This window comes from Leptosomus discolor, chromosome 5 (assembly GCF_034619465.1).
Source record: "Leptosomus discolor isolate bLepDis1 chromosome 5, bLepDis1.hap2, whole genome shotgun sequence".
In the NCBI taxonomy this organism is placed as follows: domain Eukaryota; kingdom Metazoa; phylum Chordata; class Aves; order Leptosomiformes; family Leptosomidae; genus Leptosomus; species Leptosomus discolor.
In genome coordinates, this window is record NC_141395.1 from 73,635,527 (window position 1) to 73,650,535 (window position 15,009).

The 15,009-nt window shown below is 40.0% G+C and overlaps 1 protein-coding gene across 1 annotated transcript in view; it reads right to left on the reverse strand.

Annotated features, from left to right (window-relative positions):
• DENND3 (DENN domain containing 3) overlaps nucleotides 1-15,009 on the reverse strand; it is a 40,773-nt gene that overhangs the window by 7,051 nt on the left and 18,713 nt on the right. Inside the window, exons 10-19 of the mRNA XM_086465628.1 lie at nucleotides 13,815-13,911; nucleotides 9,493-9,596; nucleotides 9,003-9,184; nucleotides 7,845-8,366; nucleotides 5,831-6,093; nucleotides 5,106-5,276; nucleotides 4,089-4,218; nucleotides 3,516-3,623; nucleotides 1,590-1,729; nucleotides 211-371 (exon numbers count right to left, since the gene is read on the reverse strand). Of these exons, the coding sequence (XP_086321754.1) occupies nucleotides 211-371; nucleotides 1,590-1,729; nucleotides 3,516-3,623; nucleotides 4,089-4,218; nucleotides 5,106-5,276; nucleotides 5,831-6,093; nucleotides 7,845-8,366; nucleotides 9,003-9,184; nucleotides 9,493-9,596; nucleotides 13,815-13,911 (1,878 nt within the window). The remainder of the gene's footprint in view (nucleotides 1-210; nucleotides 372-1,589; nucleotides 1,730-3,515; nucleotides 3,624-4,088; nucleotides 4,219-5,105; nucleotides 5,277-5,830; nucleotides 6,094-7,844; nucleotides 8,367-9,002; nucleotides 9,185-9,492; nucleotides 9,597-13,814; nucleotides 13,912-15,009) is intronic.

Below are 15,009 nucleotides of genomic sequence, written 5' to 3' on the forward strand. Positions count from 1 at the left end.
GAAGTACAACACTGTATCCCTTGGATCTTTAACTAGTCCTCTGCTCACTCTGGGCCAAATTCTCTATGCTGGTTCTAGCTACATAAAATGGCTTTCTATTTAACTCCAGGAAGATTCTCCACACATCCATGACTCTTCTGGTGGTACAGACGTCCTTCCCATTTGCTTGTATATGTATTTTTAAGAGGAAAATGTTGTAATTAAACATACCTGGGTATTCCATTCTTCTTCTCCACAATGATGTCTGTAACATCAGAACGATGATCATTTAGTTGCTTATTACATGACATACTGTGGGTGTTAATGATATAAATAATGGAGTCTTGAGAACCGATCCACACTTGACTGTGTTCTATCATGATCATACAAGTCTGGGGAAAAAAAGCAGGATTAAATAAAATCTAGAGGAAAAATCACTCTTTAACGTAATACAGAAAAAGGCCATATTAGGATGCTAGTTTTCTGCTGATTACAGTAAGAGATGAAGACTGGGCACTCCAGTATTCAATCCTTTGCTCTGCTCTATAAATAACGGAAGAGGACAGATCTCTTTGCTGAGTTTATTCTTCAGTAAATAGGATTAATAATGTATCTTGGTAACTGACTCAAAGCTGTTTCCTGGCTCAGACAAAGGAAAATTTACAAAGGGCATCAGGGGAAACCACAGAAGTTAGTGTATTTCTCTCTTCTGGATTGGAAGCCATCCTAACAGTCTGATATAAACATACTTCCTATGTCAGTTAGAAGTAGTGTCTAAGAAAATACTGCCTTCTCCTCTCTGGAGAACATCCCTCATTCAGAAGCTCTTAATTTCTCTCCCTCCTGAGTCCCATCAGTTCCAAAGTTTCTCCCTCTTTTCATTCTCTTTAGAATAGGCTGGTATCTGACTCCTCTCCTGGATTTCCATCTTCCCTCCACCCAGCTCTTCACCATCACCTTTACCTCTCTTTTGCCTCTCTCCCACACTCATCCACAGTTACGTTTCTCAGCTTTCACACAGGTGACCTATCCAATCCCTTTTCCTGTGTGTTGTCTACTGCGTGTTTTTCACTCAGTCTGCAGCTCTAGTTCAGCTTCTCCTTTCATTGAGAGAGTTATTTTTTTCAGGTGATCTTTCACAAGGAACTCTCTTTAACCTCCTGGTTGAGTCACCTTCTTTCAGAGCGCTGTCTCTCTTTCAATATCATCCACTTGGTTTCCTTATACCTTTCCCCAATTTCCAGTTCTTCAGCACAGCATCTATTCTTAGGGCTCCCCTTCTCATCTTCTCTTTATATTGATTCTCTTACTCTTTCTCCCCAGCTGTTTCAAACCTGCCTTCCTGCCCCAAGAACCCAGGCCATTAGGCCAGCAGGTCCTCCCAATATCCAAGCCATCACCTCTCACCAGTTGACTCATTTAATTAGGAGTCCGTTTTCTCTCCTTTCTCTTTTTCTCAAAAATCTCCATTTCTCCAAGTTCACTGAAGCCCAAAAACCTCAAGTGTCTTTCTACAACTTCTAAGGAACGACAGTGATCAGGGTCATACAGGCTGTAGCAACAAAACTACCAAGCTACAGCAGCACTTGTGATATACATGTCAGTCTTACCAGTTTAGAGCGGCCCATTTTGAAACAGTGTTGTTGAATAGACCAGGTAGATGCATCAAAGACCACCACTCTCCCCTCATTTAAAGCACACCATAGTTTTGGATGAGCATTGCCAGGTCTTTCTGAAGGGTCAAGATGGCCTAGAAATGAAGCAGAGAAAATGAGAGAGGTAAAAGAAAATAAACCACTTTTGGAGATGCATGGGAAAACTGTTATTAGGCAGAGCAGCTTCCTAATGAAACACGTCTGTGTTCTGGAACTTACATCACCAGCTAATCACAGAATCACAGAATAGGTTGGGTTGGAAGGGACCTTTAAAGGTCATGTAGTCCAAGCACCCCCCCACTTCAGCTAAATCAGGCTGCTCAGAGCCCCATCCAACCTGCCCTTGAATGATTCCTGGGAATGGGGCTTCTACCACCTCTCTGGGAGTCTGTTCCACTGTTTTACCACCCTCACTGTAAAAAATTTCTTCCTTATATCCAGTCTAAATCTACCCTCCTTTAGTTTGAAACCATTACTCCTTGGCCTATCGTAACAGGCCCTGCTAAAAAGACTGCCCCCATCTTTCTTGCAGGCCTCCTTTAAGCACTGGAAGGCTGCAATAAGGACTCCCCAGGCTGAACCACCCCAACTCTCTCAGTCGTTCTCACAGGGGAGGTGCTCCAGCCCCCTGATCATCTTCATCGCCTCCTCCAGACTCGCTCCAACAGGTCCATGTCTTTCTTGCACTGAAGACTCCAGAACTGGACACAGCACTGCAGGTGGGTTCTCACCAGAGCAGAATACAGGGGGAGAATCACCTCCCTCGACCTGCTGGTTATGCTTCTTTTGATGCAGCCCAGGATACAGTTGAACACCACAGTTTTCACAATGAATTTGTGCTTTTTCTCATCTATTTGTTGAGCTCACCTGATGATTTAATCTTGCACTTTAAAGTTATTCAGAGCAGAGAGAATCTTTTTCACTGATGACCAAGTACTTAGCTAACTGGGACTGCAGGAAGGCTTTTAAGCCCTGTGAAATACAACCTAGAAATCTACTTACTCTATCCGCTCCATTACAGCTCCACTTAGAAGCCTCATTCTACAAAGAAAAAAAACCACCACTGAACCCACCAGCACCCACCCACCTATACAGAGTTGCTCCTGCCCACTTTCTTAACTTTGTAATTCCACTAACTTTCCCCTTTTGTCCCAAATTGCCCAAATACTAGGAATTACATATGAACTTACATCAGAAGACTAGTAAGGTTATGAAGTGAAGAGTTAGGAACTTACAGAGCTAACATATCTGCTACCTAAACTCATGCCCATTGCACACAGTCCTTAACTTTTTTTTTTTCCCCCCCAATGCTTTTTGAATTGGTCAGATATGTGTGCCAGACAAGCTCACAAGGAAATTGATAATGCTTTCTTCAGGGATGGACTTAAATTACATGCTTCATTAGATCACATATAATACAATGAGAGTCACGGGCATATAGGTCTGGCTGGGAGTTCAAGAGGTGGTACGCTATTCCCTGCACCGTGGTTCAACCAAACACCCCCATATGACTCTACTGAAAAATAAAAAAAATAACACTCAATATTGATCAATGGTGGAGCATCATCCATATACCCTGCTCAATAAACGGGGCAGAAGTCTTAATGGGAAACTGGCACATTAACACATAATTGAAGTCTATTATAAGGCATACACACACAGGAAGACAAATTAAGACTGTGAAAGCTGTGCTGTGTAGTATCTTAATATGCAATATTACTGGTCTTTTTTAATGATTTTCTGTTTTAGTATTCAACGCACAACCAAAGCATGTCAGACTGAACAAAATGAGGCAGTCAGAATACCAGGTGTTATGAGATAACATGCTTTATAGGCTAATTAAAGCTGGGCTAAAGTAAAGAAAGCAATACATCACCTTACCTGGCGTATAAAGCAAGACATCTATTGCCTGTGGAAATGTCTCACCAGCTGAGGGGTTGATCTTGTGCTTTAATGTCTCTGAAGTTGTTTTGGGGACCATCATAGGCACTAAAATAGATTTTTACAAGGTCATGAAGTGCATACTTAAGCCTGAAATAGATCTATAATTCTTATGAAATAATAATTCTGCACCATTTATTCACATTTCTCACTTTTCTTTCCCTCCAGCCTTAGCTGACTAGGAGAGCCCAAACACCATTTGTATGAATTCTGGCAGCAGAAGCATGCCTACAACACCCAAGCAGTCTAAACAACCAAAATCAAAACACAGCATCCAACATGGAGACAGACATACCACTAACGTTCTGATGCACAGAAGCAAAAAAAAAACCAACCAAGAACCCTTAAGCTTTCTATTAATACTATTTAATAAACTATATCTGTGAAAGTGCAATCAGATTAGTGTCTTTTTATATTTCTACAGATAACCACTTTGAAAACCAGAGTATAAACAGAAAGAGCAGACAGATGATGCAACAACAGCAGGCTTTGTAGCATTGCTATGTGACTGACCTTCATTTTTCATCCTGTCAAAATAAGACAGCTTAGAGGCTGCATATATGGTTTTGGAGGACTGCAGGGCACCAACCACAGCATCCATCAGGAGAACATTTGTCAGTGCTTGCTGAATATACTGAGGATCCTAAAGATAAAAGTCTTACTGTAGTTTATCTATCGCTCATTAATCTTACAAGTCTCCACGTTCAACAGTCACGACGCATGTCACACTTAGCACAAGCACCAGCCAGTTGCTACTTGCAGTCAGACCTCACTCCCACATCACAAGTTCCACCCCCAAGCAAGGTCACGGAGCAGAGAGCCAGGAGCCAGCGTTAATCCATTACACCGAAAGAATACTTCAGACCTGGCACAATCTTGATACAAATGAAACCACACGAGTGGCACTGATGGAAAACATACAGCAGACATCGGATGGATGCCCATTTTCAGGCTGGATCTTTTTTCACAGGAGGGAAGTAGGCATTATGGTTCTTCTTGGCTAAAATGATTCAAATCCTTCCTGAAGAACCACAAAGCTACATTTTCACTATTAAATTCAGCAGTCATGATGAATTATGTGGTTTAAATGGAAACTCAGCTTGTACGATCCTTTTTCTCAAGGTTTCTGTGGCAGAAGAATAAATTTTGCTCTATTTGTTGGAAGGATCTAGAGTCACCAGGGTTTCAGCACGGCAGAACTCTTTCTACGCGTTATCTTTTGAAGCAAGGTGGAGAAAATTTGCTGTTAGGATTCTCGTATGTTGTGAACTTCACAAACTATTTCACAGAACTAGTGACTAAATTAAAAGTTCCATGCCAACAGATGAGAAAAAAAAATCCTGTATTTTTAAATGTAATCTCTCTTTTTTCTTTTTTTATTATTCCAGAAGTAGTATATTTAGAAGTAACAGCAAAAATAAAAGTTTGTTACTTAGGTATTGTTTGCTGAAACCTAGAAATTGGTTGCATGAATTGAGACAGAAAGCACATACTTCATACTTAATCTGTTAGAAATTTCTGTATTTATACCTTGTGATCATCCGCCATTTTCTTTCCAGCCCACATTTCTTTCACTATCAGGTACCAGAGATCACACTCAGTTTTAAGGTTAGCTTCAAAGACTTCTTTTTTAGATAATGTTTTAATCCTCAGAGTAGGTATTCTCAAAAGGAGGAAAGCTACAGTAGTGCTCTTAACATCCTGGAAAGGTAAGAAAAAAAGAAAACGAGGAGGATGTACCATGCAATCACAGACAAGGTGCAGCACTCGTCCTACAGGACAGCTTTCTCTGTTTCTAACTACAGCTAATTCTTTCAGCTGTCCATACACACCGTTAAGCAGAGATGGTTTTATGAAAATGTAAGTTCCAAACAACATCCTACAGACTTTGCTCCGCAGTGGACACAAGCTGGCTTGCTGACACCGCAGTCATAAGCACACTTGATGCCCACGTTATTGAACTTCTCTAGCTCTATATCCCATGGGCTGCACTTGGCACATTTCTGTACCTCTAGGGGTTATGACCTCTAGATTTTTATTCTATGTCATTTTAGCACCTAGCGAACCATGCTACATCAGCTCTGAAACTTTCAGTCCAAAGACACAGATTTTTGTCTAATTGCTCATAAGTTACTGACTTCAGAGGAGTTTCCCACACTCCTTACTGCAACTTGGAGAGACGGATCTTTTTGCAGAATGGAACATGGCCTATATCCTTAGGCATGCAAGAGAACAGGAAGTTACTTGATGCTCACCTCTATATCCCTGAAAGCAGCAATCTGGACATAGCCAGGACGTCCTCCTTCAGTCAAAAGGAACAAACGCTTTTGGGTCAGCGCTATTTTTCCTACCCCATAGTTAGTTTTAACTGAGCAGGATAACTTGTAGACGCATTCATTTTTATCTAGATGCTCTATTACTGTTGGTGGCAGATTCACCTCTTGAGCTTCTGCTTCAGTTTCTTTCCAGTAGTTGTAGAAATCTCTGAATGTTTCAGGATCAATTTGTTTCTGATGTCCTAAAAAAATTTTAAAACCCATTTACTGTGAGAAACTATTCTACAGATTTGCACAGAAAGATAGCTTTAAAAAAACATTAACTTTCAAATTGTGCCTCTAACAGCATAACACGTAGGTGAGGTGGCAAAAACTACAAAAAAATAGACCTAGAAAACAGCTGAGAGACAAAATTCCTCTCTTGGCACAGAAAGATTCCTCTGCAGTTAGCCTAGGCCATAGGTCTCACGCATTTGGCACCCTCCCTTCCACCCTGCTCTATGGAGGGAGGGAGCAAACACTGCGCCAGTCTTACTTTTTTGAATTCATGCCAAAAATCCAGTCAGCCAATGGGAAAGGATTTGTACTTCCCTGCTGAACTGAATACTTCTCATTATGACTTTCCAGTTCTTTATTCTGTTGAATTGCCATTTTGTCACATACTTACCAACCTGGGATAAAAGCTACTGTTATAACAGTTAAAGGCTTCGGCAACAGTTATTCTAAGCAATTAATTATTCTAAGAATTCAAGTGTTTGTACAGCAGAATCTTAAACAACCACAAAGTCTTGTGAGATGTATACTACCTCTGGCTTCAGAAAGTCTTGCTACAATCATGCTATTTCAACCAATATTTCATCCTTTGTGGCCATAAAATATAACAGTTACCAGAATAACTAGGCATAGAAAAAGAATTGAACAGTATTTTATAAAAACAGAATCTCAAACTATGTTTTTAGAAATCAATCACAGGATTCAGATCTCATTCAGGAGGGAAGAAAGTCTCTGAAATAAAAACGTAACCTCTCCTTTGCTATGATGACCATCCAAGAGGAATTTAACTGTAGCTACTTGAGTTCTGGATTTTCTTAGTTTATCTTTAACAGGCTGCCACCTTGCCATGTTACCTAGTGGGTTTATAGCACAGAGGCGTTTCCATTAGCAATTAGGAAAGTTTTATATTCAACTTCACTCATAATCTAAGCAAAAGTAGAACTGCACACCACCAGATCACAGAACTACTTCACCTACACAACATGAAAAATTGTAAATTGTGTGCCCAAATATAAGTAGATTCCTGGTCTTTATTGTGGATGCAAGAATAGACATTCTTGTATACATTAAATCTATTCTGGAGCATCTCTGCTATAAGGACAGGCTGAAGGCACTGGGATTGTTCAGCCTGAAGAAGACTCCAGGGGGACCTTAAAGCTGCCTTCCAATACCTGAAGGGAACCTACAGGAAGGCTGGTGAGGGACTTTTTACAAGAGCGTCCAGCGATAGGACAAGAGAAAATGGTTTTTAACTGAAGGACAGTAGGTTTAGACTAGATCTTAGGAAGAAGTTCTTCAGTATGAGGGTGGTGAGACTCTGGAATAGATTGCCCAGAGAGGTTGTGGCTGCCTCCTCCCTGGAGGTGTTCAAGGCCAGGTTAGATGTGGCCTTGAGCAACCTGGTCTAGTTGAAAGCTGACCCTGCCCATGGCAGCGAGGTTGGATTAGATGATCTCTAGGGTCCCTTCCAACCTAAGCCATTCTATGATTCTATGATTCTCCATAATTATCCTAATTAAATAAAATTGTCCACGAAGCTCACATATGGTGATTTTTAGAGGCCCAGAAAATGCTGAATAATAATTAAAAACAACCAGAGAAAAAAAAATTTTATTCTGGTTCGTAAAAAAAAACAACCCACAAACAAACAAAAAAACACTGTTTGAAATTGTGATTGCACCAATGTAGACAGTCACTAAAAGAAGTATCTCGTACTCACCCACTGTTAGGGCATCAAACAACCGATGTATAGTGTCTATATCTTTGACAATCCCCGATTCCTGGATTCGCTTCACAAAATCATCCAGTTGCATGTGTGTTTTTGGCAATTCAAAATTTTTTACATGGTCATCTATTTTCATAACGTCTCTTTGTTTTTCCATCACTCGACTTATCAGCTTCTTCAGCTCAGGCTTGCGGTCCGCTTGCAAACGCTCAGAAGGAGGCATAGTTTCCACTATTTTTCTTACAAGGTCAGTAGGGAAAATTCTTAAGTCTGTTTTATCTAGGTTCTGAAAGTCAGAAAGTGCATTTAGTAGTTTCCCTTGCATTAAGCTAATAAGTCCCCGGAGGTAGAAGTACCTTGCCAGCAATGCTGAGTTATCAGGTGGTAAGGTATTTATAGCTTTGCTGAGATGGTTGAAGAAGTCTGTATAGTAGGAGTGAACACACTGGAACATCAGAGGAAAGTGAATTTCTGGGATTTTGAACGTACTGACTGATTTGGAGGGCATTTTCACAGCTAAAAAACAAACAAACAAACAAACAAACAAACAAGTACTTGACTAGTGTAAGCAGTGAGTAAAAGTGCGCGTATCTTCACAACCAACAATACTACAAACAACAGAAAGAATCCCCGTCAGCAACAAGCAACTACATCACATAAAATTCAAGTAAGATTACAGTTGTATTAGAGACACAAAGAGATTTCTATGTCCCTCGTCTTTATTATCAGAATATTCCCTAACGTGACACAAACAATTCTGGGAAAGAAAAAGAAAAAAGGAAGAAACAAAACCCTGTGCAGTTTCTATAGGACTTGCTTTGCTAAACAGCAATAAGCCTGAGCCTATGTTTAAAGGCAGTGGAGAACTGGACATAAGGTAGGTGAGGACAGAACCTGGTTACTGGATCAGGAAGTGGTTCTCCAATATGAGTCCTACTGTGATCCATCAGTCTTTTCTGGAACAGCAAAACTTACAGCAGGCTGCAGACCAATCGAACAGCCAAGGAGAAGCACAGACGGGTCCCAGCTCAAAATGACTCAGCTCACCATCTCCTTCCAGCATTTGACACTGTTTCTGTGAAAACTATTCAGTGCTGTCCCCCTCAAAGACAACAGGAAAGACACTATTTGTGCAGCACATTCTTCCCTTACCAATGCCTGTTTCTATTCTTCGAAGTGAGGAATTTCTAGCAGGGCCCTCTGGCAGCTTGATGTCTTGCAGATTCGGCATACTGATTACCATACGCCTACTAATCATGTACTGTGGATTAAATCGTTTAGAAGCCATTTTCTCTATAGTCAGTCTTCTCGGGGTATGAAACATCAAGTTTAACCTGAGAAAAATAAAAATAACATATAATTAGTTTTAAAATTCAGTACATATACACACTAAATTACTATTTGATTTTTTTTTTGGTATAATACTATTAAATTACAATTATAGTACCAATTTACAATTTCAGCAGCCACAGCTGGACATGTTCATATCAGCCTTTTACAGTAACCTTAATAAAGTGGCCTATCAATTAGTCATAGTCTTATTCATAGGTGACCTGATCTCATATCAATAGAGTCGAAAGAACTTTTATCACTGATATCAACAGAAGACTCAAAACCAGAATAAGGAATGAGAAAACTTTACCTATCCTCTTCAGACTGGGTACTCAACTCAAGTCGAGCGAAAGCATCCATCTTTCTGTTCAGACGAGCTTTAAGAAAAGAGTGAAACATGTAGGTCTCTAAAACCTGTGAGACACAAAGTGGTTAACTGTGGATCATTTCCAAATTACATTTTTATTAGCATGTTTTGCTCATTTTTATTACCTTTACATATGCAAAGCTGAGAACTTCCAATTTACCAATCACAAAACCAAAAATATTTGAAAGCTTCAACAACAGAAAACTAACTCAGTTCCCCCTCACCTTCTGTACTTTCATGATATTTGCTTAGTGGCAAACAGTAATCTTAGACCGCGCTCCAGAAGATGAAACCAAAAGAAAATGAGAAATACTAAGCAAAACGGAGAGTTTTAGCTAGAAGTTTAACAGCACATTTTCTGCCTATAAAAGTGCTGGTAATACTGCCTATGGTTTGGAATAGGAAATTTGTGGCGCTCTAAATTAACATTCTGCCATCAAACTTAAAAGACAAGTGAATCATCTTTTCTCCTGGTAACTCCCAACATTGTTCCCTGTTCAGATAATTATCATGGTGTCACCCAGAAATAATTTCTAAAAGGTCAAATTGCTACTGTCAGGATAGAGGACACCACAAAAATTGTCAAGTGTCAATTAAACACAGTGGAAAGCTACCATCTACCACCACTCCAAATTAAAACAAAATAAAAGCCAGGGTCTGAGGCAATACCAGTTGTGTACTATATAAATGTTAGTTCTAGCACAGGGCTTTTTAGTATTGTTTGAAATAAACAATTCTGAAAACTAATCTGTTCAGCAAATCAAGTGCAAACAAGACAACATCATTATAACCAGGAATCCTGTCTAGCCTTTACGAACTTACTAACAGACAGACAGTTGTATCTATGAATGTAGCTATGAAAACTACTTTGACTAATGATATATCCCAGAGGCTTGCCTAAAGTACCCTCGTATGACTAAAAACCCCCAAAACCAAAAAAAACCCCAAAAACCTCCAAAAAAACCCACTGATCAGACATCAGTGTATTTCTATGATGTTTTTCAAATGCAAATGAGAAAGATTCATAAGTAATATAGGTACTTCGAAATTAACAGAAATATTTCACCAATAGATAGGTCATTCTTACTCAAGATGCCTCTTATCAATACATTTGCAACATATCCTGTAAAATGGCATCTACAAAAGCATTAGGATTTCTGCCTTTAAGTATTTCTCCAGTAGATGGCCTATTTTGTTGACAATTGTGCGTACAGATGACAAGGCACAGGAACTGAAACAGCCCTTTCTAATGGTTTTTGGAGTTCTCTTAAGTGAATCAACTGCTCAAAGCTCTTCTGAAGTGTGCACATCTCCATTTAAAATAAATTTTAACTTCCAATTTAAAAAATTGCCATCATTTCATTTATAGCATTATAAACTGCTACTGAAAATATTTTAATTATTTCTATTCATTTGAAAGCCTGGTCAGAACTTTTCCGATTAATTTCTCTCCCGAGGACATACTAATAGATTCTTTTTAATCTTTCCTTTCTGTTTGTTTGTTTTTAAGAACGTTTGCTGGTGTTGGAAGCTTTATCCAATAAACACTATTTCCTATTTAGGATTCATCAGTTTGTTACTTTTCTGCCAACATTGGCAACTACCACTTAAGTAAAATGAGGTACTTTTTCATCATTTCCTTCACAAACTGACATCTCCTTTAAACAGATGTTCAGAAACTTAATGTCTGAAGTAGGAAACAAAACAGGAAAAAAAAAAGGTGTTATCAACCACGGCCTGTTGATGTTAATGAACAATCTTTTTGGAGCAAACTGCCAAATTCTAGTGGCAAAGGAAACCTCCCTAACTTTCATATGCACCCACGTAACAGCATTAAAAGCAAATCAAACTTTCTTATGTTCCTTGTTAAATCTTTGCTTTTACCCACAGGTTTGTTAAACAACCTACAGTATCACCAAAAAAAGTGCAGACACACTCAAAAATATTTAACTTTGAGAAGCTTAAGTAACAGCACAACATGCCTTACAGCTGGTCAGAATAAAAAGCTACTTAATGAAGTTTCTGCTAAAAATTAGTATGTAAATTGCATCAAAGGTTGCAAGAAGCTGAGAAAGAGGTCTTACATCCCTTCAGACATCAGGTACTGACCACAGACACTTCAGGGTAACAGTCTTCCAAAAAATTATTTATTCATTTAACTAAGGTAAACTTTTAACTCAGTTAATAATCGTGACGCTTAAAAAAAAAATATGGCAAGAGTTTACAACTTCAGATTTTGGCTTGCTGTGTCAAGACTGAATTCTCCTAGGACACCATACGTGGCTACACTCAAACCCTTAAAACATGTAAATTCCGTTTCTCACATACACAACAGTTCAGTTTAGTTCTTTGAAGTCAAACATAGGCTGAGCAATGAGTGGATAAAGAGCAGCCCTGCAGAGAAGGACTTGGGGTGTTGGTGGACAAAAAAATGAATATGAGCCAGCAGTGTGTGCTCACAGCCCAGAAAGCCAATTGCATCCTGGGCTGCTTGAAAAGCAGCGTGGCCAGCAGGTTGAGGGAGGTGATTCTGCCTCTCTACTCCACTCTGGTCAGAGTCCACCTGCAGTGCTGTGTTCAGATCTGGGGCCCACAGCATAAGAAGGACATGGACCTGCTGGAGTGGGTCCAGAGGAGGCCACCGCTCAGGGGGCTGGAGCACCTCCCCTATGAGGACAGGCTGAGAGAGTTGGGGTTGTTCAGCCTGGAGAAGAGAAGGCTCCAGGGAGACCTTATAGCAGCCTGCCAGTGCTTAAAGGGGGCTACAGGAAAGGTGGGGAGGGACTCTTGATCAGGGAGGGTAGTGACAGGATGAGGGGTAATGGTTTCAAACCGAAAGAGGGGAGATTTAGATTAGATATTGGGAAGAAATTCTTGATCGTGAGGGTGGTGAGACACTGGCACAGGCTGCCGAGAGAAGCTGTGGCTGCCCCCTCCCTGGCAGTGTTCAAGGCCAGGCTGGATGTGGCTTGGAGCAACCTGGTCTAGTGGAAGGTGTCCCTGCCCACGGCAGGGGGGTTGGAACTGGATGATCTTTAAGGTCCCTTCTGACCCAAACCATTCTACAATTGTATGAAATATTAACTTAATCAGGTACAAACAGTTTAATATAAAATAACAGTCTCAACTGCAAGTATGAAACTCTCAACCTTCCCACTTCTGGGCAAAGTACCCTAACACTGCAAGACACTCTCACAGGAACCTACGTACTCTTAGTCTCTCTTTCTCTCCCTGCTCCTTTCCTTCTGTTCCCCCTTCCTTTCTCTTTCCTTCTCATCCAAAGGATGTCCAACCTTTAACAGTGACAGTCCTACACAAAAAGCATGGAGAACTGCTGTAAATCATACAGCCTAGTGACCAAGACACTCTCCTTTTAATGAGAAACTAAACCCACCCTATTTCCTTTGGATATACAAAGCCATTAAATAGAAGGCAGACTCATGCACCAGTACAGTCGGTGCTCCAGAGGACAACAGACCTGCATCCTTCATAAAAAACCATGGTTAGTGAACAATGTACACCATGAACTGTATACACTGGGTGAAAATAGAGTCATTTTGGAGCTTCAGCAGATCAAGGAAGGATCAAGCTGCTCAGTGCAGGTGCAAAATGGACTCAGGGCTTGTATGGAAAAACTCCACACCTCTACAGGGTTTCAAACTCAGGTAAGTATCTAATAAGTTGAGTTAGCAGGAGGGCTAAGAAAATGTAAGTGAGGATTTCAGGTTGGCCTTTAGCCTCCAGCACTACTGGGCCCAGCCTGAGGCTATGCACAGTTTGGGTATTACCTCATGGGCTTCACCAGCACATCACAGTAAGCCACAGTTGTACTGCCTGGTAAAGCACACGTAAGCAGAATCAACTTATGTCCCACATCACGCTGCAGGTCCTGAGGACACCTATGCTCACCGGCTTGCTGAAAACTCATGTCTACATATGGGCTTCGGTCCAAATAGTTTGGACAAGTGCCTGTGCTTAAAATGAAGTTTAGATGCAGCTTTACTGGCCATCTGCCATAGGATAATCTCACCTCCAAGGAATTACATTTAATTTGCTCAGGATTATATAGTACTTTGCTCTCCAAAAGGCTGTCTACTATTTTATCTGTCTCTAGTAAATAAAATAAATTTGGTAAAGCATTCTGTGAAAGTTGGTGGTTCAACAACCACACAGAACAAACTGTGACCATTCTATTAATATTTGTCATTAAGCCTAAAATTCAAATTACTCACAGAAAATCACAATATATTTAATGCTGAACTTACCTTTTTGTAAAATGGCTGGTCTCCGATTGCCCTTGTTTTCAGAAATTCTTCACTGTTAAACACTCTGTGTTCATAATTTAGATGATCTTTTACCTCCCTGGAGACAAAAATAAATAAATACATAAATCTGCTTGGAGATTTGTAAGCAAGTTGCCCTTTTGCAGCAGCAGCAGCCCACTGGTACTACTAGAAATATGCTGCAGCATCAAAAGACAAAATAGAAATATGCTGCAGTACCAGAAGGTAAACTCAGCTTTAATGAACAAGTCTGAGTTACTGAATCACAGAAAAAGAATGCAAATTCTTATAAGTATGACAGGCTACCTGCTGCCACTGCCATTTCAAATCAGCAAATTCACTTAAGAGTCTGTGGGATCAATTTGAGTAACCCACACTAACCTATAGAGGAGAATCTATACATTTAAGTCATGACTTGGGCTCCAATCCTGGAATTACATTTACATACACAGTTCCTGAATTACATACAACCCATCTGGAGCACTAAGATGACAAGCACACCTATTCACATAGGCAATTTGAAAGACATGATCTGACCTCACACTGTCCCGTTACATTGCATCTGTAACATGCACGTGAAATATTACAGATTATGTAATTTTTTGCTGCACTCTCAAATTCTGCTCATAAAGGCAGCAATAACTGGCAATTGTGTTAAACTAAAGAGACAGAACTATTGAAATAAAAGAGAAATTGAGATAAAGAACAGATGCATATTTTAGTATATCCATGGTCACAGCAGGCAGCAAAGGCCCTATACTACCTCTGCAAAACCAGATGTCAGTAGTAACTCCTGTGCCCTAAAGGTGAGCCAGAAAAAGTTATTTCAGAAGCAGAAAGGGAGTGTTTTTCAGAAAAAAAAAAAAAAAAAAAGCTATTCTCTGAACTGAAGTCTGTGAGTAAGAAATAAGTTAAGCTACATATGTGCAAGTGGCTAAAATCAGGGTTCTCTTATTATTACATCTTACTTCATCTACTCATGCTGGGTATTGATGAGTAAGACATTGCCCTGAAAATACATGAATGAAGAAAGTAAGTTGTGAGCTAAAATTTGAATGTAAGCACAAATGGGGGATCTCATACCCATGCAGAGAACTGACAGGTCTCTACATCGCTTGTCTTTCGCAGATCGGTGATAAAAGCCCGTTAACAGTTCATCAAGCCATACAGGTTCAGA